The sequence below is a fragment of the Coturnix japonica genome, chromosome 2 (genome assembly GCF_001577835.2).
Source record: "Coturnix japonica isolate 7356 chromosome 2, Coturnix japonica 2.1, whole genome shotgun sequence".
Lineage (NCBI taxonomy): Eukaryota > Metazoa > Chordata > Aves > Galliformes > Phasianidae > Coturnix > Coturnix japonica.
This window is the reverse complement of record NC_029517.1, coordinates 125,120,749-125,144,359: the sequence shown is the minus strand read 5'-3', so window position 1 is coordinate 125,144,359 and position 23,611 is coordinate 125,120,749. Positions and strand designations below refer to the sequence as shown.

Genomic DNA, 23,611 nt, shown 5'->3' with positions numbered 1-23,611 from the left:
ATGTTGTTCCTCTCTTGATAATGCTTGCCTGATTTTTAACAAGTGCTATGGGTTTGCAATAAACAATCCAGTGAAGGACATGAAATAGCTCTTTCCCAATCTCTTACAGTGTGATAGCATACCTGTGTAATGGGACAAATGAAGTTCATCTGACTCTGAGTCACAGCTATATCTTCATCGATTTGTTCGATGTCGTCACTATCATTACTATCTGATTGAGGACGAACTATAATGGGAAACAAGACAATTTCTATTTAGTATTTAGATAGCCAAATACTTAATATAAGCAAATAAGATCTAGCATTTGCCCAGAGTTATCTCGCAGTGATATCTAAGATGCCACAACTTGTTTCTGTATCCACTCCCTGCACAAGATACTGCAAAAATACTACAGTCTCTGTCATAAAATATGTAGCTTACTACCGTTTTTGAATGGCAACCACCTTTGTTTTTGGTAGCTATTTATAGCCATTGTTAGAAAGAAGAGCTGGAAAGGAAAGCAAGCTGGCCTGAATATATGCAAAGTCTTTTGTTCTCCCTGTTCAAGTTCACAGAAAACCAGCAGCCTGCAAATGTGCACCCAAAATCTAACACGGGATGAGGGGGAGCTTTTGTAGACCTGGCAGCCCAGTGCTTAACATCAGTTTGTGCTTGAATGTCCTAACTGGGCAATTACATGCAATTCATACTATTTATCATAAAACATGTAAAGTGATGCCACTCTATTTTAACAAGACTAGAATTAATGAAAAACAAAAACCAAGAGTGCGTTATTTGAGATGATAGGCAGCAGCAAAGTTCCTGAAGTAACCTGGTGGATCAGTGCTGGGGGGTGAAAGGCAGACAGATGGGGAAATCCCCCAGAGCCACAGGAGCTGCAGGTTCCCCTCTGCCAGAGAGCTGTGACCACATACACAGGGCACAACAGCCAAGTGCCGAGCAGAAACTCATCAGCCAGAGCCAGGAGTGAGACATGGAGACATGAAGAGGATTCCTTACTGCTAAACATAGCCTTAGTAAATGTCCACACTGTTTTATCTTTTCCCAACTTTGTTCAGTTATTATGCACTTAGGATTTTAGACCAATATACTTGGTTATCTTTAACCCGCTAATAAAAGCAAACTGAACACCTGCCATAATTTTCCAGTCTTTTGGGGTGAGCCTGCAGTGTTTTGCAGCAGAGCCCTGGAGCATCCTCCCAAGGTGGCCCAGGCTGAACGCAATGTTTTTCTCTTGAGCTGCATCAGCTGGTTTGCAATTACAGAATCAGATGAATTGGAAGGGACCCTTAAAGGCCATCTAGTCCAACTCCCCTGCAATGAACAGGGACACCTACAGCTAGAGCAGGTTACTCAAAGCCCTGGCTAGCCTGACGTTGGGTGCCTCCATGGATGGGATGTCCATCACCTCTCTGGGCAACTCAGTGCTACATTACACTTACCATAAAAAATATGGGAGCAAAGCAGGAACACAGGGTTTGCAGGGGATAAAATCACTCGGGGCCCTGTGTTGGCTTTGCCTGCCAGTAGGGCACTGAGAAACACAACGGCACAGGGAGGGTCTTAGTTATGATTTGCCTTCTACAAAGCTTCAGCTCTGGTTCCCTTTGCTGCAGATGCTACCACACACACACTATCAGCTGATCTTTGCATCCCTGGTATTCAGCCCTCCACATCTGTTAAGGACTGGTGTTTCCTAACTTATGGTCAGCCCTGCATGCCTGTGTAGTACCATCACCTTCCGCATGATAACAGAAGACATCACCCTGGAAGCAAATGCAGCCTCTCACACCCAGTCTAAACAGAGAAGGCTGCCAGGCAAGCAGGCCCAGCTTTGCTCTGGATACTTCGACATCAACACTTCAACAAGCATTCCCCACAGCCTGCACATTTCTCCTTCCTCCCTCCTTAACAGAGCTTGCCCCACTCTGCATTCCACAACAGGAGTTTGTCAACCATTCAGGAAAGAGGGGAGATTGAGATTAGATGTTAGGAAGAAATTCTTTACTCAGAGGGCAGTGAGGCACTGGCACAGCTGCCCAAAGGAGCCGTGGTTATCCCATCCCTGGAGGCACTCCAGGCCATGTTGGATGGGTCCTGGGCAGCCTGAGCTGGTGTGGGGCAACCAGCCCATGGCAGCGGGTTGGGACTGTGTGGGCTTTGAGGTCCCTTCCAAACCAAGCCATTCTATGATTCTATGATTTTATGAAATCTCAGCAAGGCTAAAGAATATGCCAGATTATCAGTAGGTGTGAGCTTCTGCAGGGGCTTGTTTCTGTAAATACCACACCGGTTATTTTCCTATGACTAACACTAACAAAGAACAAGAGCTTCAGAATTTCCTTAAATTAATGCATCCGCAAATTCTGACATCCTGCATCTCCAACTTTCCTGCTAGAAACATCTGGAAGCACGCACTTCACTTCAGTACGTTGTACTTTGTTTCAACTCAGGAACTTGGCACACAGCGTACCAGCTCAGCCAGCCAATGAAGCTAGAATGCAGCAGTGCTAGCAAGATCCAGGGCAGGTGATTGATTACAAGGCATTAATGATTTTTTTAATCAGTAATATTTAGATACCAAGCTTGATTCTACCCCTGAATGTCTCAAGCCTTACAATTATATGGGATAAATCACAGTCTGAGTTTACTCCTTGCTCTTAGTGGCTTTGAAGGTGATTTAGAAGCCTTGTTGTTAATGGCTGAGATTGAGTAAGCCAAGACCCATTTCTGGTAGGTGGGATATATCAACTGTCATGAATTCTGTTATCTTACTGCGAGCTGGTCCTGAACACTTCTTGTTTGGACTTTATTTGCAATGACTGTGAACAGCCTACCACAGCAAGGTCCTGCTTTCAAGAGGTTATCACAGCACAGACGAATTACTGAAGTATTTCCTTTCCATAAGCCGCTAATATTTTTAATAATAAATATGTAAGACGGGGATTATGTAAGCGATACCTCAAACCTGTCAATTGCAAATTAGCCTAAATCAGATAAAACACCCACAGATTAGTTGTTATTGCTTGGTGTTCGAGATTACAGAAGGAGAGAGGAAAATAATTTTTTCAGTTACAGTAAAATCTGCAGAGATTACTCAAAAAGAAATAAAGCAAACACATTCATCCCAAACCGGATAGTAGGATGTTATAAACTGCAGATCTATGCCTGTAAACTGATGCTGGAAGATGTTTTTTTCTGAAGGCCAAAGGGAGTTTTAGCAAATGAAATTGTAAAAGTTTCAGAGTACGACTCCTCTGTGGAAAGAAGAAATAGGAACACCAGGTCAGACATATTTCAGCTAAGTCAGGTTATATTTGTCTAAAACCAGATTTTCCTTGCAAATGAAAACCAGGTGCAGAAAACACTAAGTTATTGTTCCTGAAATTCAAATGTTGCCTTAAGCGACAGAATTACATAGATCTGTTTTGGTACTCCAACATATTGCATTTTAAGGCTTAAGAGTTTCTAGACTTCTGTTCCAGCCAACTGACATCTATTACGAGTGTTAGTAACACGTTTTCTATCTGGCTATCTCAGCAATTATGTTTACTGCTAATTAGTGCCCACTGTTGTAACAAAACTGCATTCTCATGAAGACATCTATTTTTGGTAACACACCATAATGAATTTTGCAACTGCCAACTGTTTTTGACTTATTCCATTTTAATTAAAGGCAGGTAGTACTTTATATCTCTATCTCTTTCATCTCTTGATAAAAACGTGACTAATACACCTTAGCTCACTTCTTACTGAGTCTGCTGAGAGACTGAGAATGTTTAAGACTACTTTTAAGAATGAGAAAGCTAGAGGGCAGAGATATTAGCTGCTGTATTGAGCATTATATTTAGCATGGGTAGTATACATACTAAAACCAAAGAGAGGAAAACAACTCCCTGCTGACATTTCTACTTCTCTTATAAACACACTGCTGCCTGTTCGGTGCTTCCAGGGCCAACAATGTCTTCTACCCAATTCCTTGTTCTTTAAGGTGAGGAAGATTGCCATAACCTAGCCAAGAGAAAGCAGTGTTGCAATGTGAACTTAATTGATTTCTTTCCTTTCGTGCTGCAGTGTTCTGCCTTCTCACCTGCCATCAGTCAGAAGCTAATCCTGGGAATCAAAGAGCAATGTTAAGCACGCAGGACTGAGGCTTTGTGAGGCTGAGCCAGTAGCCAGACACGGTCCTGGCTCCCAAGAGGGTCTATTGTACTGCTGACTCTATAGAAATAACAGCAGCTCATCCAGGCTGGGAAAAGTCCTATCTCTGAGAGCTCCAAGAAAAACATGAACGTTGCGAGGATAAATCAAGTGCCAAGTGTTCCTGCCAGCAGGACAAAGAAAATACTGAGAGGGAGGCAGGTGAAGGACGTGGCCCCCCCAAGGGTGCAAAGAGACGGTGATTGGACCTGGGCTGCTGCTAGTGCGATGTTAAAGGGGGCAGGGACGAGTCAACAGGAGGGAAAAGACCACAGTGCTGAGACTACTCAGGGCCATGATGAAGAGTGGGACGGCGCCTGCCAGTGCTGAGAGCCTGAGCTGCCTTCAGAGCCAGAACCAGAGCAGCTGCCCAGTGTTCAGAGTCCAGGACAGATCTACTATAAATGCTGTAGGAAGAATGAAAGAAGAGGGGAAGCACAGAGCAATACATTCCTGATAAAATTTCCCAGCCTCTAGCTATTTGTGCCCAAGGACTTCCTGAGTCAGAGGTAATAACTTTGCACTCAATAGCCCCTGGAGTTTTCCTCCAATGAATTTGTCTGAACTTGGAGCGGGGAATTTGGGACTGGACTTTTCAGCTTGATTAGAGACAGTTATCTTTGCTAGAAAGGTTAGCAACAATTTAATTTTCCTTGAAACTTACCACAGAGGCTGCAGGTTACAGTTTAATTTGATTTTTAAAAGGGAAAATAAGGTGTGCAAGCTACAGCTGCAGTCAGAAAGTTCAAAGGCTGTCTGCTTTAGCTAGAGGCGAGCGATAGTTTAGTTTGCCAACCAAGCCAAACTAGGCTTTGCATTAAAGTACATTACAGTTTGATTACTTGCTGGTGTTGCAATACATGCGTTGATCTAAGGAAGGTGGCCTCTAACATATTGCTCCAGCTTGCAACTGCAAATTTACTTGCTCCTGCCCAGGCCAAGCAATTTGCTGTAAGTTTACTCACAGTTCCTTTATGTATGCCCTGTTTTAACATAACTTGTGCAAGGATTATATGGACACAGACTTGGTAAATCTGAAATAAAGAGACAATCTTGTGAATATAAACCATTCCAATTTTCCTGGGGTGTGAGGAGAAATTAGATGAATGAAGTACCAAATTGTTGCTTCCTCTACATAATAAGAGTGGGGAAGGAAAGGACAATATCCTGTGCAAAGCACCTATCCTCCAAAAGCTCCTTTAAAACGCCATCAAATTCACAGCACATGAATATTTTACAATATTTAGTCCCCCTAAGCTACACTCCTTTTAAAACACACTATTCCTTATGGAAATACTGTTCCCATTTCATCCTTTCACTGCAGGGTAGAGCTGCTTGATGTCAGTTTTCCAGAACAACCTTATAACGAGGACAGACTTGATTTGATGGAAGTATTTTGGGACACTCAGTTACAGAAATTAAGTGAAGGAGATGTAACAACACTTTAAGTTAGATAAAAATTACCGCGTAACCCATTAATGAAGAAAATGTGACTACAAAACCCACCCAGGGAAAAACAACAACAGCAGAGAGTTGTCTTGTGAAACCTTCATCTCATGTATAACTCAGAGAGAAGCAAGACAGCAACTCTGCCTTTAGACTGTGGGAAACTGAGACTGCACGCAGTGGGAGCTGCATCCCTAGAAATGTGAACAGAAAGTGCATCTTTGTAAATTGTGCAACTGGAACAGTTTGGTTGGCAAACACAGAGAGGAAGCTTTCTTGCTTACTTTGTTATTGCATACTAACATGAGAAATCCACACTTCAAAGTCCGTGGCTGACATTTCAAACAGCAGTTTCCTCATCCCTACAGTCTGGACTAGATCTGAAGGAGCTCCTGGGGGAGATGCAGCTTACCTAAAAAGATGTCATGAGGGCTCATCAGTAAGCTCAGAGTAGCCACTATTTCTGGAAAATCTAAGAAGGCCATTTTCTTCCATCTTAACTATCATCACCCACAGTGACGTGCAAACTTAATAAGAAAGTTAAACACCAAAGGCTTGCTGAAAATAAACCCAGCTGATAAACAGATTACTCAAATGACCAGGAAACTCTAAGTCTATATGAAAGTATGCCAGGCATATGACTACAGAGCACAAGTATTAGAGATGCCACAATAACAGCGCAGCAGGAGGAACATTGGGATATCTTATAGGAAAAAATACACGGACACAAACTACTAAATTACAAATAAGTGAAAAGGACATATTTATCAGTTTGAGTTTTCACCTACACTTTGGAATAAAAAAGGCTTGGCAATCACTGCTTCAGCCAGCATACTGTAAAAAAGGTAGTTTCTGTGCTTAGAGAGCAGCATTTGACACCAGAGACTGGAAGGAGAATATCATGCTCACTTAAGAAATGAAGAAATTCACCCCAGAAATTCTTTCACACATGAAAGAAAAAGCTGCAAAAGCTGCAACTAGGGAAAAAAAAAAAAAAAAAAAAAAAAAAAAAAAGACCATTTCATTAGAAGATGAACCACTTTCCATTACTAACATTGTGGTCAGAATCTGGAATGTCACTGATGCAATGCTAACCATCAAATGAAATGAACATGTAGGGCTTGCCTACACAGGGAAGCTGTTGCAAAATAAGCTAGGGTGTGAATTTAGAATGCATTAGCTTCTTGGCAGTAATTCCCTGTGTGGATGCTCCTATCCTGCACAAGGAGTGCCTTTTGGCTGTTTACCCTAATCCACTTCCACAGTGGACTCAAGAAAGGTGCTGTTAAGGCTGGACGGAATGCCGAGAGGAAACCTGTCAGCTATTAACAGCAGCTTAGAGCTACATCCATTTACGTACAAGTCCTTAGCAGGCCTTAGACAGTCTGTTCTGTCAATTTAATTCAATTTAATTCAAATTCTCTCAGAAAACTGCATGACATATTCCCTAAGAATTAGAAGAAACTGATCTTTGAGGCTCTCCTGCACCTGTCCATTGCACCTTCATCCATCACTATTCATGTTATTCACAGAATGGCTTGGATTGGAAGGGACCTTGAAGCCCACCCAGTCCCTCACCCAGTCCCCCCTGCTGTGGGCTGGCTGCCCCCAGCTAGATCAGGATCAGAGCCCCATCCAGCCTGGCCTTGAGCACCTCCAGGGATGGGGCATCCACAGCTTCTCTGGGCAGCTGTGCCAGTGCCTCACCTCCCTGTGAGTGAAAAAAATTCCTCCTAATATTGAACTTAAATCTCTCAACTTATATAAAGTTAATATATAAACCTTATGGAAGATGGAGAGCCAGAGCTGCCTGTTTCACAGGACAGACGGTGTATGGCTCATGAAGAAAGATGTGAGTGCACAAGCAAGAAAAAGCCAATATTCGTTTTCCTATCCCCTAAAGCCCGATGTCAAGATATTCAAAAGAAACTGTTAGGCAAGATATGTTATTTCAGATTGAGTATTAATGAATGCTTAGAGCAATGTCTGCAATTCTGTTATTAGTGATCCATCTCAGCCCTTCAGAGTGATTCTAAATCTCTTAATCACTTCAAAAATGTATTTAATTCATTTGCAAACATATAACTTCACAGAATCACAGAATCACAGAATTACCCTTCAGAAACTTCAAGAGATTACGATTCAATGCGCAGTGAAGCACTGCATATATCTCACATAACTTACTGGCGTTATATTATGAAGACATGATTTTCTTCTCTATTTTACTTATCACCATGAGCAAGAACTGCTGTTATTCTGCAGCCTTGTGCTGCCTGAAATGTCCCTGCTGAAATGACCTCTGGGATGAGAAAGAAGCTTCAGCTGCCTGCTCGATTTCTGCTGGTTTTTCTGTGTGTTCTATTTTTTTTTTTTAATAAGACACTGCTGAAATACGTGAGAAAAGGGGGAAAATAAAATCATTAATTGACATCATATTGAAACAAGTTAAGAAATAAAGCCTACTTTTTAAGAGGAACTTGCAGATCTGCCATTGCTCAACCATAACATGGCAAGGTTTTAATTGAGGTTAAGGCAGACATTGTACGTGTTGTACTAAGACATCCTGCATAAACCATGCTGTGCACACTGAGCAGGTCTTTGCAATAATAATACTCAGTAAGCTGTTTCCTAGAAGAAAATATAAAATGCTGCTAATCCCAATTTATATAGGATCCTTCAAAACAATGTCACAGGCGCTAAACATAACACTATCATCAGTTAGGAACAGCTGAACAGCTACTTTTCACAACCCCTCCTGTGATGTAAGATTAGGCTTCTTGAATGGCAGTCAGCAGAAGGAATCCAATGTGAAAGTGCAGAGCTATTAATAATTATGGATTAAAACTGCAGCAGCCTAGTGCTTTCTGATGGCAATTAATAGTTAACTTTAAATCTGATCAATAGTTATTTCAAATTTCTTTCTGCAGATTCTCGTTTGCCAGGAGGGTAGCTGGGAAGAGTGCACCTTCATTAACGCTACATGATCAGACAAGTATTACCATGCTATAGGAGCCATTTATATAGCAACACACGAGTTTCACACTCCACCTTGACATTTTAGCATGGTACAGAAAATAGAGAATCTGGAAATGGCTGTGCTTTATGGCAGGTGTGTTGGAAAAACTATGATGGGCTCAGCTAAGAACAAGGAAGAGGCCAAATCTTTTAAAGCTTCAAGGTCTCTCCATGTCAACACTTTCCTCCCTGATCAGGTTTAATAGGGTCATGAAATGGAAGAGAGAAAGGACTCGAGCACAGATGTACAGCAGCAGCAGCAAGAACAGCTAAGCAGAGCAGACAGAGCAGGGGAAGCAGGTGTTGAACTGATGGGACAGCAGTTACGGGTGTCACTTGCACTCCATAGCAACAATGAAAAGATGAACACATAACTAAATCACATGGTATTCTGTGCAGTTCTCATCTTTCCAGCGAAGCAGTTTACATTACGCTCACCTTTTCAATCATATATTTATTACCAGGATGGAGTAACATCGTAGTTGCCCTCCTAATGAACTATTAACTTCCCTTGCTACTCTTTGGTTGGCACATCAGCTCTGGCAGGAGCACACACAAACTCTATGTGTGTGCCGACAAAGATCAAGGTTTTGTATCTCAAAATGAATGTGCTACCGAAGGAAAGAAACTGAAAATAATAAAACAGAGTCACTCTAAGCGGTCACCATTTCCAAGCTGTCAAGATAAGGCATGGTCTTCTTTTACCTCAGAAATTAAGCACAGCCCTGCAACCCAGAATTTAGGTTACATCAGTGTTAGAGACTCTTGTTTGTACACGTAATTCAGATTCCTCTTTTCCTGCAAGCTTGGCTACAGCTAGTGACAATGTGTGGAAATGGGGCTCAGTGATTGGAAGGAGTAAAAAGCCTTTAAGGACAGAATCACTGTTTCCCCAATTCTGAGCTTTTATCTGCAGGTACCAGCTCTGCTGGCTGCTCTTCAGGATAAAGCACTGCCTTGATATGCCTTGCATGCCAACAGTATAACATGTAACACAATTTAGGAAACCTTTCATTAGATTAAGGAGATGAAAAGGATTTTTAGTGCAGACCATAACAGGACAACATCCTTACAAAAATGCAACAGAAGATGCTAGTCAGAAATGAAAAACACAAGGAAGCTCCCTCATGACCAAACACACACAACCTCAACTGAAGACCTGCCCCAACCATGGTCTTTTTAGGGGTGTCCTGCCAGGTTTCTTGCTGAAGGCTGATCACGCTCCAGCATCCTGTTTCATGTAAAGGAAAACATACAAGTGCCAGAAGGGCACTCCAGAAGGTACCTATTTGGATCAACAAATAACTAGCAAGAAGGTACAGGGCAGTAGTCCGGAAAACAGCAGTGAGTCGCATGTCCATTTTGTCAGCATAGGAAATGATCACTTCAAAACTTTCAGCTGCTTGAGGTGCTGTCCTCCCTTATATGACAAACACAGCAGGAAAGAGTCACTGTGTTAGTGACACCCACAGGTATGCGGACAGGGCAGTCATTCAGCAGCGAGCAGAGTTCCTTGGGAAGTGACAGTCGTTGCAATCATGCATTCCTGGGTTACTACATTTGGCCTCTGGCTTGCACAGCACACAGCTTGAAACCAGGAGCTCGATTATCACTGACAATGCTGATCTGGAATTTCAGGAATGGGTTGTAGTGGGTCCCGGGAAGCAAACAGTATTTATGAAGTGAAGAAGCACTCTATACCTTTGCCAACAGAGAATGTTATATTGCTCAGAGATGTTGCAAGAGCACGCATGTGTGGTGTGGGAAAAGTGCAGAGCTGGTGCAGCAGTAATGATGGGGGGGTGACAGTGTTTGGCCTGGGGGCAGGAAGGTACAAGGAATTTCACCTGAAAATATTCTTCAGTAAACTATTAAACTATTCAATTAGAAGCAATAAAAGAATAACAAGACAGTCACAGGCTGTCAATACGTTTCCTTGCAGATCAAATCATGCCAAACTAATCTAACCTGCTTCTCTGATAGGTTATCTGTCCTTCACGGACAAGAGAAAGCAGCTAACATATACATGCTAATGTTAAATACAGCTCTCCAGACAATGTTCTGCCAAGCAAACTAAAGAAATTAGTACATCTCTTCACCCAGAAACAAGAGAATAATTACGCTTTCTTCTGATTGCAGTTTCTTTTTCTTCTGAAGCAGATCACTGGTGTAACAATCATTACGGTCATGCCTAAAAACCATAATAGAGATCAAACAAGATTGTACAAGACTCCATACACATTCATGAAAAGACAATTTCTTGCATTGCGGAGCTACAGCCCAAACAATCAGGACAGACAAGGAAAATATCTTACTGGCACTGTCAGAGATGGGAAACTGAGGCAGAAAAAGATGAAGGGCTCAATTTTCAAATGAGCTCAGCATATTTGTTGCTGAGTTTGCTCAAAATTCTGGCCGTAATCAACATCATGGAAATCACTAGATATTGAGCTCCTTTGAAAATCAAACACAATATGAAAATTTGGCCCAGAGGTCTTTTGAAAATCTACATCAAGAGGCTTACCCAAGGTCACCCAGGAAGTCGGTAGCAGGGCTGGGAACTGAGCTTACATCTTCTGACTCCCACTCTGGTGCATAACTAATGTCGTTCTGCGTTCTGTTTTAATTAGCTACGGGGAGATCTTGAGACAGAGAGTGCTTTAAACTGAAATAAATGAAAGCCCTCATGAGTGCGTGCAGCTTCCTCTCAAAGTAGCAGTGCGATAGACCTCCAGCACCTCACAAGCAATAGGGCTTTCAAAAGCCTTTTTACAAGCTTCTGTTTCCCTTCAAGAAGATAAACTGTTGTTTACTTCTCGTAAAGGGATTCATTGGAGCACTGTTCATTTTTCCTTTAATAATGTTTTCCTCCAACAAGTACTATGCCTCTGACCCATACAAATTCTTTTCCAATGACAAACGAGGGTAGAAAAAGGAAGCCTGCAGAGTGCAAAGGCTCCTAAGGATTAGTAGACAACCTCTGGGGCAAGGAGTGGAGACTTACGCTATTGCTTATTATTACTACATTTTCCCTAGGTAGGGAGTTGTTTGAAGTGGTTTCCTTGCTAATGCAGTGGCAGAGCAAACTATTTACTTTGCATGTATATGTGGTTGCTTCAGTACCTCTCTTGCTGGTCCTGTGGAACACCTAAGATGCGCTGCTTTCAGCAGTCCACCAGTTCCTTCTGGAACATCCAATTCTCCACATTTTCCCTGGATTCAGCAGCACCCATAGGTTTGCAGCCCCTAACCACCTTCCCTGACAAGTCTTTCTCCAAAGAACCACTCAGACATCTCAAGACCATTAGAATACAGGAAATTAGAAGAACCATGGAAAACAAATCATTCAGTCATAGAATGGCTTGGGTTGGAAACAATCTTAAAGACCATCTAGTTCCAACCTCCTACCATGGGCAGGGCTGCCACCCACCAGCTCAGGCTGCCCAGGGCCCATCCATCATAGCCTTGAGTGCCTCCAGGGATGGGGCTCCCACAGCTCTCTGGGCAGCTGTGTCAGCACCCTCTGGGTCAAGGAAAGCTAAAGCAGGTATCTGCAGCAGCTACTGTCAGAATAACACACTTTGCTAAAACTGGCCACTATTTCTTTCAAAGGCAGAATAGTAGGTTAGTATTTCTATTCATACTTTTTACCATCAAAGACTGTAGCCTGCCTTCCTGTAAAAGACTGCACAGGTTGATGTCGGAAGAGCTCTTTAAAAGGAGGAGAGGGTCATTTCCTCAGCTCCCTCACACCGCAAAGCTATCTACGATCACAGAAGACTTCTGAATTCCCTTTGTTGTACACTGGGAATCTTACTGATAAGACACAATGAGAATTTTGCCCAGTGCTCTTCAGGCAGAAAGACGGATGGTGGATAGAAATGGAAATTCTGGCTAGTGCTGATGGCTGGAGTTTTCATAAAAGAGGAGCTGCTGGGTTCCTTACTCCTCAGATTTCTGCTGAAAGTAGAAAAAATAGTTTGCTTTTTTCTTTCCAACTTTCAGTCTTCCTGTACCTCTTTAGTGCTATTTTCAAATCCGTGTCCAATTTGGGGTATGCTTCTTTTGGGTTGAGAATACTATCTCACTTCTCTGTCAAATGCACCATCCACTCTTCTTCTTCACAGGTTTTATTGCCACAACGTTACGTGCCCAGCTGCCAAACTGCTTAAGTTTAAAAACAGCTTTGTCTAGAAAAGCCAAGAAACACTTCACTAAAGACAAAACATAATGGATGTGTGAAGCTAACAGATGGTGGAGCGATAGAGATGGGGTACATGCAGCATGTTTGTTTCTACAGATTAGCTGTGCACACAGCTTGTACTTACGGAGCGTTTCAGTAGTTTCTTTTAATCAGTAAAAATACGTTATTAGCTTTAGTTTAGCACTGGGTCAGGGATTACTGGTGTTTCCACAACAGCAGTTGTTACAGGGGGTGCTGAGGGAAAGCCAGTGGCACACGCAGACACACAGAGCAAAGGGACACTTTGTGGGAAGCGAGGATGCCAGGTGAGGCAGCCAGGGCTGCCCGAGCAGAAGGGAAGTGGGTGATTTTTATCCATAAAATCAGGCAGTGTATCAGCGGGTGTGGCAGCTCACTGAAGGTCCCCAAGGGTAAAGCACGCTCACAACCTCCTGCTGCAGGAGTCCTATCTGTCAGGTTCTTTTTTTCTATCTTATCTGCCTCATGTTTCATTCCACACCCTCCTTTTCCTTTATGGCTTTCTCATTGTCTTGCCTCATTTCTCTTTGACTGCGAGCATTCTGGGGCAGAGAACGTGTCTTTATAAAGCAAAGAGGCAGTGATTTTATGGCACTACACACACAGTTAATAATAATTTGTTCAGTGTATAAAGTGAAGAGTGGCACTAACAATAAGAGGAGGGGATCTCTGCACTACATGGAAAACACTGCTGAAAATCTCAGCTTTAACCTTCAAGTATATGCCTAAAGCAAACCACGACCACTATTAAACACCCGGGTTACACACATTCTGGAATGCTGATCGAGCAGACTTGTGTGGCATCATCCAACACCTTTGCATGCTGATGAATCTGAATAATTAAGTTTTCCCTCATTACAGGTCTCCAGCGCACACTAATCAGGTCTCCACAGCAGCTGAGTTCATTCTGGAGACAAGAAAACACCTTTGACTAATTGCAGATTTCTATCACCTGGAATTGGTAAACTCAGGCTGCATTTGGGATATCTGTGCAGGCCATATACAGCAAATCATAGTGCTGAAGAATTACGCACTCTGCTGTCAGCGTGACAGCAACTGACCATACAATATCTACTATTTGACTGTCTCTCTTTTCAGTTTTCTAAGTCTGAATTTCTATGCACCTTACAATTCTTTTTCTCCTTTTTATTAAATAGGGAATTTTACTGCACATTTTGATCCTGATGATGAATTAAGGTTCACAAGGGCAAACTTGTAGACTACTCAACAGACATCTTGTTATCCCAAAGCTGCTGCTGTCATGGCTCATGTCCTGAGAAGTTTGTCTGGTCTGTCGGGCACACAAAGTTTAGAATTTAAGTAACCTTTACACAAAAAACATCCAAGTATGGAAAATCAAATAAGACAGTTTCAAATATGAAATAACACCAAAAATGCTGATGAGGATGGAGGGGAACTTTATTTGGAAGGTAACAGTTTGAATCCTGCAGGTAAATGTGCCCACACTGATCTAAAACCCTGAAAAAGGTGCAGAAATCGGGCAGCTGACACACTGAAACTGGTACAAATAAGCAGCACGAGCACCACCCCACTGCACTCCTGCTTTCATCCTGCAAACATGACTGGCACAGGCAGCCACAAGCGTCTTTTCTAACGTGCAGCATCACAGAGATTTAGTTACTGGACACTTGAACATTTAGAGTGGGTTGAGCGTTATAATGTAAAAATGAGTCTCTAACTGAAGTCTTGGGAAGCAGTACAATATCACACGTTTCTTTCCAAAAGAAAATGAACAATCTAGAGGTAGTGCACAGCTCTAATGTCATCTGTCAAATTGATTGAGATTGAGTACTTAAAAATATTAGCAACTTATGCTCCAATATGACTCTAAATGATGAAAACTTCCTTATCAGAGGCCAACACCAGGTTTAATACGTTGAGCAACGGTTGTGATTATTACACAAATAGATGGGTGGAAAGTTATTAACATTTCAGAAATTAGGAAACCTTATAATCAAAATATTATTCTACAAATTGATTTAAATACTGAAGAGGAATATGTTCAGGCACGTCTTACATTTCAGATGTCTTATTCCCCTTTGAAACTTTAAAAAAAGAAGAAGTAAAAGAACACAACAGACATGTCAATGGCTAAATGGGTGGGTGGGTCTTCTGTGAGATGAATCACACTTTTCATTCGGTTTTATGAAAGTCTTGCTTCAAGCATGCCTATAATTACTATTTGTTGCAATCAGATGTACAGCACACCGGTTTGCCACGCAGTACCATTTATAAGGCTTTGCTAAATTACTGACTGAGAGTCACTTCTGGGGGCACAGACTGTAGCACGGGTCTCTCCCTCAGCACGTACACTTGGCTGGGAGAGGCAATTCCACTGAAGGATTTAGTTGCTGGAGCTTCCTAGCAAAATGATTCCCACCAACCTCGACCTGCTGAGTTTGTCACACAGTACGTGCTGTTGCCAGCATTTCAAATCCCTCATATTTGGGAGTTTGGAGCCTTATACTGGAAAAGCCTCCTGTCACCAAAGACTGGGACTTCAGAGACTCCTACGGAGTTCAATGCTCTTTCCTTCGAAACAACCGGAGAAAATATTGTTTCTTTCAAAATGCGTCAAGAGGAGAAGAAAGCAATAGTGCTGCCGTTTCTTTCAACAACAAAGAAAAATAAATCAATCTTTGGGAGCTTGCAGCCCTATTAAAGGAAATGAAAGGGGACACGGATGTCTTTGACTGACACTGCACCACAGTGCAGCTGGAATTGAAAATGACAGCCAAAAGTCCAGAGCATGATCTTCAGCTCCAAGTGTGGGACATTTAACTGGGAGGGAGATGTTTTGAGCATCTCCCTTGGCCCCCTGGGTTATTCCTAGTGTGCACACACGCTGTCTCATGGAAAAAGCTGTCCTCGATATCCCGAGTACAGCGCCAGTGGCAACACTCAGCCTGCATGCCCAGCATCGCCTTTTGCCTGGTCTCCTCCTGTCACCCTGTCCTTTTTGAAGAGGAAGGCAGGGACCCACACCCAAGCTAACAAATGAAGGTCTCCCTGGAACAACTGCACCCCAAACAAGGTACCCCCACCTGAAGCAGATAAGCTGTTGCATCTCAGTTTAGTGCTCCAGGTGACAGAGGTGTTTCAATAACCCTAGTGCTTGAGCTTGTTATGTACTGTAAATCCTGTCCTTAAAAGTGTCTTTGTTGCACAGAATGGGTAGGTGTCTAACTCAGCATAAGGCATTCTACAACATGATGTGGTCCTCTGATGTTTCTAAGGAATGTATTTCAAAATCTACAAATGTCTCCCAAACTTCTGGTTTCAGTCTGACCCTCTCAAGCCCTAAATCCTTAATGGATTTCATAGAGTCCATGGAACATCTCTCTTTGATCATAAATGTGGGTATTTTACAGCAATCTCATATGAAGTGCAGATCTTGTGTTCTCATTGCAATGAAGAAAGAATTTTTACCATGTTGATACAATAATTCAATTATTTCCCTTCTGTAACTCCCTTTCCTGTGTTCTACATACTCAGTAAGACTTAGCTGTTTATTCCAGAGCTTTAATCATTTTCTCCTTTTGCTGCTTCATTTGATAGACCCATTTATTTTTTAAACCAGAGACTATTTTTACAAAACACCACTAGTACAACATTTCTGTGTCACAGACAATTCGTATCTTTGTCACTACACCTTTTTCAATGAGTGACCTCAACCATTCACATGACCTCAACTGCAATCTGCAGTTCCCACATCTCTTCCCATTTCCAGCTTCCCTCTTTTCATTTGCTTCTGTACCTCAACCCGTCTCTCTGCCACCTCATTTCACATACCCCAGTAACTGAGACAAGCACAAGAAGGGCTCAGACCAGAATCTACCATTCCGATTTAGACAGTTAGCTACAAAACAAGGAGTAACAAAGGAAAAAGATAAAGAAAAACGTATTAATAGGAACCCTGTAAGAAAAGAAAATGTACACGTACAAATAGGAAACCTATAGAAGAAAGACCAACACCTCAAAATCAGCTTAGCATTTACTTTGCAAACAGAAATGTCCTGATTCTCAAGGTGGTCATTGCGCATAATTCCTTTGACTTGGGCCTCACCGTTTCAGGACACCTCCTCACACATCTAACCACTGGCTCAGTTTGTGCCAGTACTTGCCATAACAGTGAACCACCACCACTTCCAAGAAGCAGCACTGCTTGTTACCTCATGCAGCAAATGAAACCGAATGTTAAACTGCCCATCGGATTAGGACATCAGTTATCAGTATGCTCTGATGTAACACTCCATACATTATTTTCTCCATTTTCAGACAAATCTTCCTAACAAAACAAACTCTTTATCCACATACAAATACGGTTATTCATACAGAAGGAACACAGTGACTGCAAAATTGTACTCTGTGTGTCTGCTACCAAAATATCTCTTTCACTTGCCAGAAGTCCACATTTTTTCACGTGCAAAACAAATCCTTTGTGCTTCTTTTTAGGCAAGAAATAAACATAAAGGATATAAAATAGCTGTATTCTCTGAGGATGTAATGAAGTCTTACGTGCCATTAAAGTTTAGTCAATCTGTTCAAAATCCCCTAAGGCAAATACATTCAAGGTTAACGCAGTCAGCTCTGCTCCTCTACTGATTATGACTTTATTTCTTCTGAGAAACAGATTAGACCTTCACATTCTACATGTGACATGTAACTACAGATTTCAAATTAAGCACACATAACTAGCTTTGGACATCAAGAAATCTTTTCAATAAAGCAGCTGGATAGAATGAAATAGACTTGCTTTTGTGTTTTTCCAGTAACAATTTTAAGCACCCTTTAAAGCACCTTTCCTTGTCTTTCTCCCAGAAGACAGAAGCTGCTGACCTAATGAATCTGGCTTCTTGATATTTTGGGGCTAGAAATATACTAAACTATATCATACACTTTACTCCTCACACCCACCCAAACTTGTCTTGACTTTAAGAAGCAAACTGCAGCAACTGGCAAGCTCTAAATGCAGTGGAAATGTCCAAAAACACATTCACATAACGTGCACCATTTTGATATCACCCAGTCATTATAGCCACACTTTGTGTTTTCAACAAGAGCTTTTGGTTATATAGCGGACTCTGCGACTCAGGCTATTATGGCTTCCATTCCTAATCGTACTGCAGAATGTTTTTGTCTTATTCAACAATCAGTCTCTCTGAGACATTATTTCCCCAAAGTAAAGCAGGAATCATAAACCTTGTGGTAGAGATGGAAAAAGGTTTTGGGCATTAATAGAGTTTGGCTTTTGAGCAGAAAGGCAGGCTGTTCCCAACTGCAGAGAGAGGTACACAGTAAGGTTTAACAACCAGATATTCTGTAATAGGTTACAAATTCTAGTGTTACTGATAATGAAACAGAATCTTGAAAGGAAACAGTTACAGTTAACAAAGTATTTTTGCAATGCAAAAGAGGATTAAAAGAAACTACTGATCTCAGAGGGCTTGAGATCATTCCTAAAGTTCAAGGGAAAACTGCAAAGAAGTTAAGTATTCTTGCCATATTTCTAAAAGCACGGTTGAAAATGTTTGAAGCTCTTCCTAGCTTTCAAATATTTTGGTTCACAACACGACTCAGCATTGTTTGCTCTTAATGGTTTTCTCTCCGAGGATCTGCTCTCTTCATCCTGCCAGTTGTTTCTGGCGAAGCTCAGCAAGGCCACAGAGTGATCTCGCTCTGCCGTTCATGGAGAGCTGCCAGCAGAGGCCAAACAGGAGTTAAGACTTGATTTAAACAAGGCTCAGACTCTGTGCAGCTCCCCAGTGAGCTCCCTTGGCTACATACCGTCATAAATCAGCTTGGAGAATGACTTGCAGGGGTGGACGAAGTGGTGGAGAGGGAGAGGGAAGCTTGGCTGTGCATTTTACCTTGTACAAGAGGAGGGGGTTTTAAATGCAGCATTAGAAGTGTACTCATTTGCACTGATAGATCTGTGGAAGGCCACTTTTCTGAAATTCAAACACAAAGCCTAAGGGTCTGCCCTTCCTAAAACTCTGAATTCAAGCAATGGGTGGCTTTGCAGGGATCCTTGGGCTCCCCTTAGACCAGCACTATTTTTGAGAACGATGCTTTATCTAAATTAACCACACCTCACTCTATCTCTATTTGGTTCCCAAATTCGGTTTTCAAAATGTTGTACCTTTCCCCCTTGGCATCACTTCCCAGCAGAAGGCAGCCTCTCCCACAGGACAGACTTAAACAGAAATTGTGGGAAGGATGATTGCAAATTTCAGATGCTATAATGCTGTTAAATTTTAGGGGTTCAAACAGGAATTGCCTGACCCAGATGCCTGACTTTGGCTTTGCTTGTTTTGATAACAAATCCAGCAAACGTGGCACAACTCTCTTCTGAGATGAAATTAGGCCAAGCCACACAGCGAGAATTTCAAAGATTAGCAGAACTGTGTTGCAATTGATGAATTCAAGAATCCACAGTATCAGATACTTGGCAATGGAAGGGACACATTAACATCGCGGATTTGACACTTGACATCCCTACACAAAATGAGGCACGTTAAAAGCCTTGGAAAAAAATAATTTTGCTCATATTTTATCAATGTGGGGCATCCACAGCTTCTCTGGGCAGCCTGTGCCAGCACCTCACTATCCTCTGCATGAAGAATTTCTTCCTTACATCTTACTCTAAATCTACTCTCTTTTAGTTTTAAATCATCCCCCCTCACCATATCACTATCAGACTATGTAAACAGTTGCTCCCCATTCTCTCTTTAAGTACTGGAAGGCTACCATGAGGTCTCCTTGATACTTTTTCTTATGCAGGCTGAATCAGGCCAGCTCCCTCAGCTTTCCAATGGCCACATGCTGCCTTGGTGATGAGGAAGTGTATCACAAATTCAGAGAAGTGGTCAAAGAGGGGACAGGAAAGCTAAAATGCAGTTAAGTGTAAAATGATTAATCCAGGCAAAAAACAGACCCAATCACAGCTGTGTAGTACTGACCTCAGAACTCAGTTTCAGATCTGAAGAGAGACCTTGGACTTGCCACCAGCAATCACAAAACAGCATCCATGAAACAGGCCAACAAGCTGCTTGTCACCAGAGGAATGGCAGATTGTGGCACTGGTGCCTTTCTGTCTCCATATAAAACACAGTGCATCCACATACAGTGTACTGCGAGCAGTTCTGGTTTTTGCACCTTGACAATGAAGTCAAGTTAAAAAAGGGCAACTCAAATGACAAAGAAGAGGTACTAAATTTTACACGAGGCACTAAAAGAGGTACTTTATATGAGGTACTAAATGTCCAAAAGTTCTCCTCTGAAGGAGAAGGGAGGAAGCTTTGGGTAACAGATTGGATAAGTGGTAGGAATGCACAAGGAGGATGAGTTGGGCAAGAATTAGGATGGGAAGATAAAAAAAATATGGCAACAGTCAGGTTGAAGGAGAAGGGGTGGGAGTGACAGGCGGAGAGGCAGAGATGAAGAACGACAGGAAAGTCTGGAAAGAGGAGCAAAGAAAAACATCCAAGGCTGTAAAAGGAAAGTTTCTACAAATTCCTTTCTTCCTTCTGTCTGAAATTAAACTTGAAATTCCAGAACCTCAGCATTGGGAAAGACTCTCAGTAGTGGCTGGCCAAAAAAGAGAACCATAAGCTGTCGCTTTTGCTGATATTTCTTTCCCTGTGTTGTAGGGGACACTGTATTCTTACATGTTCCAAAGCAGCTCATAACCATATGGGCTCAATACAATTTTAGCTTTTCATCTTTCTGTTTGGTTCTACTTGAATTCGATAGCCAGTAGTAACACACTGAAAGGAATTCCTTTGACAGTTCTTGCTATTCATCACAGCAGGTCTGGGGGTGTCTTCTCAAGAGGTGAGGACCAACTAGCTGCCTCACTGTGCTTTACTGCTTACAGTGGAACAAAATTGCTCAGACCTATATCTGACTTGAGATCAAAAACAATACATAAAACAAAGACTCCCAAAACGACAAAGCCAGTGACAGCTCTAGCACTGCCTAACAAGAAGTAAGGACTAAAATTTTCATCTTGCAAGTCTGCTGTGGTTTTTGGTGCTTTGTGATATGACAATACCTATGTAGTGGGGTAGTGGGCTGGCAGAAGGTTGGTAGGTGGACAAGAAGGGAGGAGTAAGGCGTAACAAAGAGACTTATTTCTGCAGTTTTATAAGGTTGTTTCTGTGACATTTCAATGAATCATTTTCCAACATCAATAAAACTTACAAAATACTTACAGCCAGTTTATAAACTGTTGCAATAGTGAATAATAAACTAACAAGGGATTCCTTACATCCCTAGGAGGGAGTTGTCTAACTGACTCCACATATGCTACTCAGTTTACTGGCTTCATGGAAATACAATAGCTTTTGTCCCACGAAAAGAAATAATAATAATAATTAAAAAATAAGACATAAAAAAACCTAAACCTCTTTTTCAAAGTATCTCCTTTTCCTGGTTAAAATACCAGCATGGTAAATACTTCTTAACACCTACAGAGAACTGGGAACCTCTGAATAATTCTGATAAAGATCAGTTTTACAAAAGAGTATGTCTACACAGTGCTTACATGAAAGATTTCAGTTTACAGGAAAGAAAGGGAAATCCCCTCTGAAAGGATTGCACAAGATCCACCAATTACAAGGTATAACGTTATGACATAAGGATGTGTTTTTATTTTTGTTTCTGATGACCACGTAACCACAAAGACAAGACTTCAGCAGGTTGCACTCTGCTCATGTAACTGATGGCAGGAGGCAGTAAGTGCACCACAGCCACCTTGAATGGACAGATGCTTTTAGCATGGGAGGAAAAGAAAACGGTATTGTTAAAGAGAAGCCTTGCAAACATAAAACACAAAGCAACAACGATACAGAGTTCAGCACTTTCTTTCTCATCAGAAAAACAGAAAATGAAGTATGAAGAGAACAATGATAAATCTGGTTCTATTTGCTGCTTACTCTTTAATAGAAAATATTCTTAAATAATAACATTTTTAATGTAACACGTATGGCTGAGAATTTTACTGAAGGCAAAATTAAAAAGCAGGGACATTTTAAATTGTTGAGCTTCATAAATATATTTATGTTTTCTGAAGGTATTTAGAATTTACTCTTTTGACCTCACGTATTAAGCAAATAATCATCTTTATTCAAGATCTTATCAAACTAAAAAGAAAATCCTTCATTAGCCACATCCAAATATAATTCCATTCATATTCATTCATATCTATAGTTTTGACTCGAATAACAGAATATTTCGTAACAGCAAGTGTGATTAAATACTTCCACCTTAAGGGCAGGAATTGTGCAATATTCTTCCAAAACATCTTGCTAAAAAACTCCTTGACACCACTTGTGCCTTGTCCTTCATTTCAAAAACATGCCATTACAAAAGTATTCATATAAATCTTCTTCCAAACAGTCTTCAGTGCTTCCGTATGTTCACTTAGAAAGGCACCCTCCCCAGGGAGCCAACACGAAGAACTTTCCATACATTTCCCCCCAAACTATGATTCGTTTCACTTTCTTTACATTTCTTATTACATTTTCATAAATCTTGGAATTCAAAGAAGATTGTGGAAAATATAATGCCAAGAATTTTCATTAGCAGGTTCTTAATTTTTTTCTTAGAATATTTCTACATGTCACAGAACTCTAAGGCACCAAGAGGAATCTATTCTGTTGCTGCAAACAACTACAAAGATCGCTAAGTGCTCCCTTCTTCCTGTGACTTTAATGACTACTAATCTAAAACTCAGTGATGTATAACATCAAATAAATCTTAATAACAGTCGCACTGTATTCTCTACATAAGAGTTCTCCAGTCCTCTGTTCCCGTTACTGTCCAAGTATTTCACAATCATTTTGAATAGATGAATGCGAAGAGCTATCTAACTTTGACAAGGCTATCATTTCTTAAGAGGATAGCTTAAGATCCATTTAATGGTTTTGATGTTCTAAATGCCTTGGACATAACTTCATCACGAGCTGTTTCACAACCACCCTCTCAGGTTTTGTTTGGAGTTTTTCATATTAAAAGCTTCTGTGTAAGCTTACAAGCATTTATTAAGCCAATAATTTAACTTTTAGCCTTACTTTCTTTAGTTCATTCAGCTTCTTTTAGTTTTCTTCTACACTTCCCTCCCCACCCCCCACCAGGAAAAAAATATTTGCATTTTCTTTCTGTATTGCATTTCTATCTCTTTTTTCTGCAATAAAATGTACAAAAACCTAAAGCACTGTAACATTAGACCACTTCAAATGATGAAAAAGAAACACGCTGAAGTTACCATTTTACTTGCAGAACATAAAGAGTCCCGTAACAGATCACTGATTATGATTCTGTCATCATGACTCAAGAGTGTGGTTCAATGTCTCATTCACTACAGTAATCAAAACCAGGATTATGAAAAGATCCATTTCCTTATAGGCCTTCCATGACACTCAGCCATACTCCTGAGGCTGCATGGACTGCTAGGCTGACCTCCAACAAACAAGGTTCTCCTTCAGCGTCTGAACTTGAGATGGTTTTGTTGGTAGCACACTTCAAGATCTACTGAATAAAAGCGAGGTATATATGCAGTGATAATAAAATAAGAACTAGTTACTGTGCATTTATGGCGTAGAGACTTGTAAAGTGATCAGCAAGCCACCAGTCCAAACACAGCAGTACCTGTGACAATGACCACTGAAAAAGGTGAGGAAATTCAACAACATGTAAAAATAG

General features: G+C 41.3%; 1 protein-coding gene across 1 annotated transcript in view; it reads right to left on the bottom strand.

Annotated features, from left to right (window-relative positions):
• NSMCE2 (NSE2 (MMS21) homolog, SMC5-SMC6 complex SUMO ligase) overlaps positions 1-23,611 on the bottom strand; it is a 117,398-nt gene that overhangs the window by 5,206 nt on the left and 88,581 nt on the right. The window contains exon 5 of the mRNA XM_015856275.1: positions 123-226. Within this exon, the coding sequence (XP_015711761.1) occupies positions 123-226 (104 nt within the window). The remainder of the gene's footprint in view (positions 1-122; positions 227-23,611) is intronic.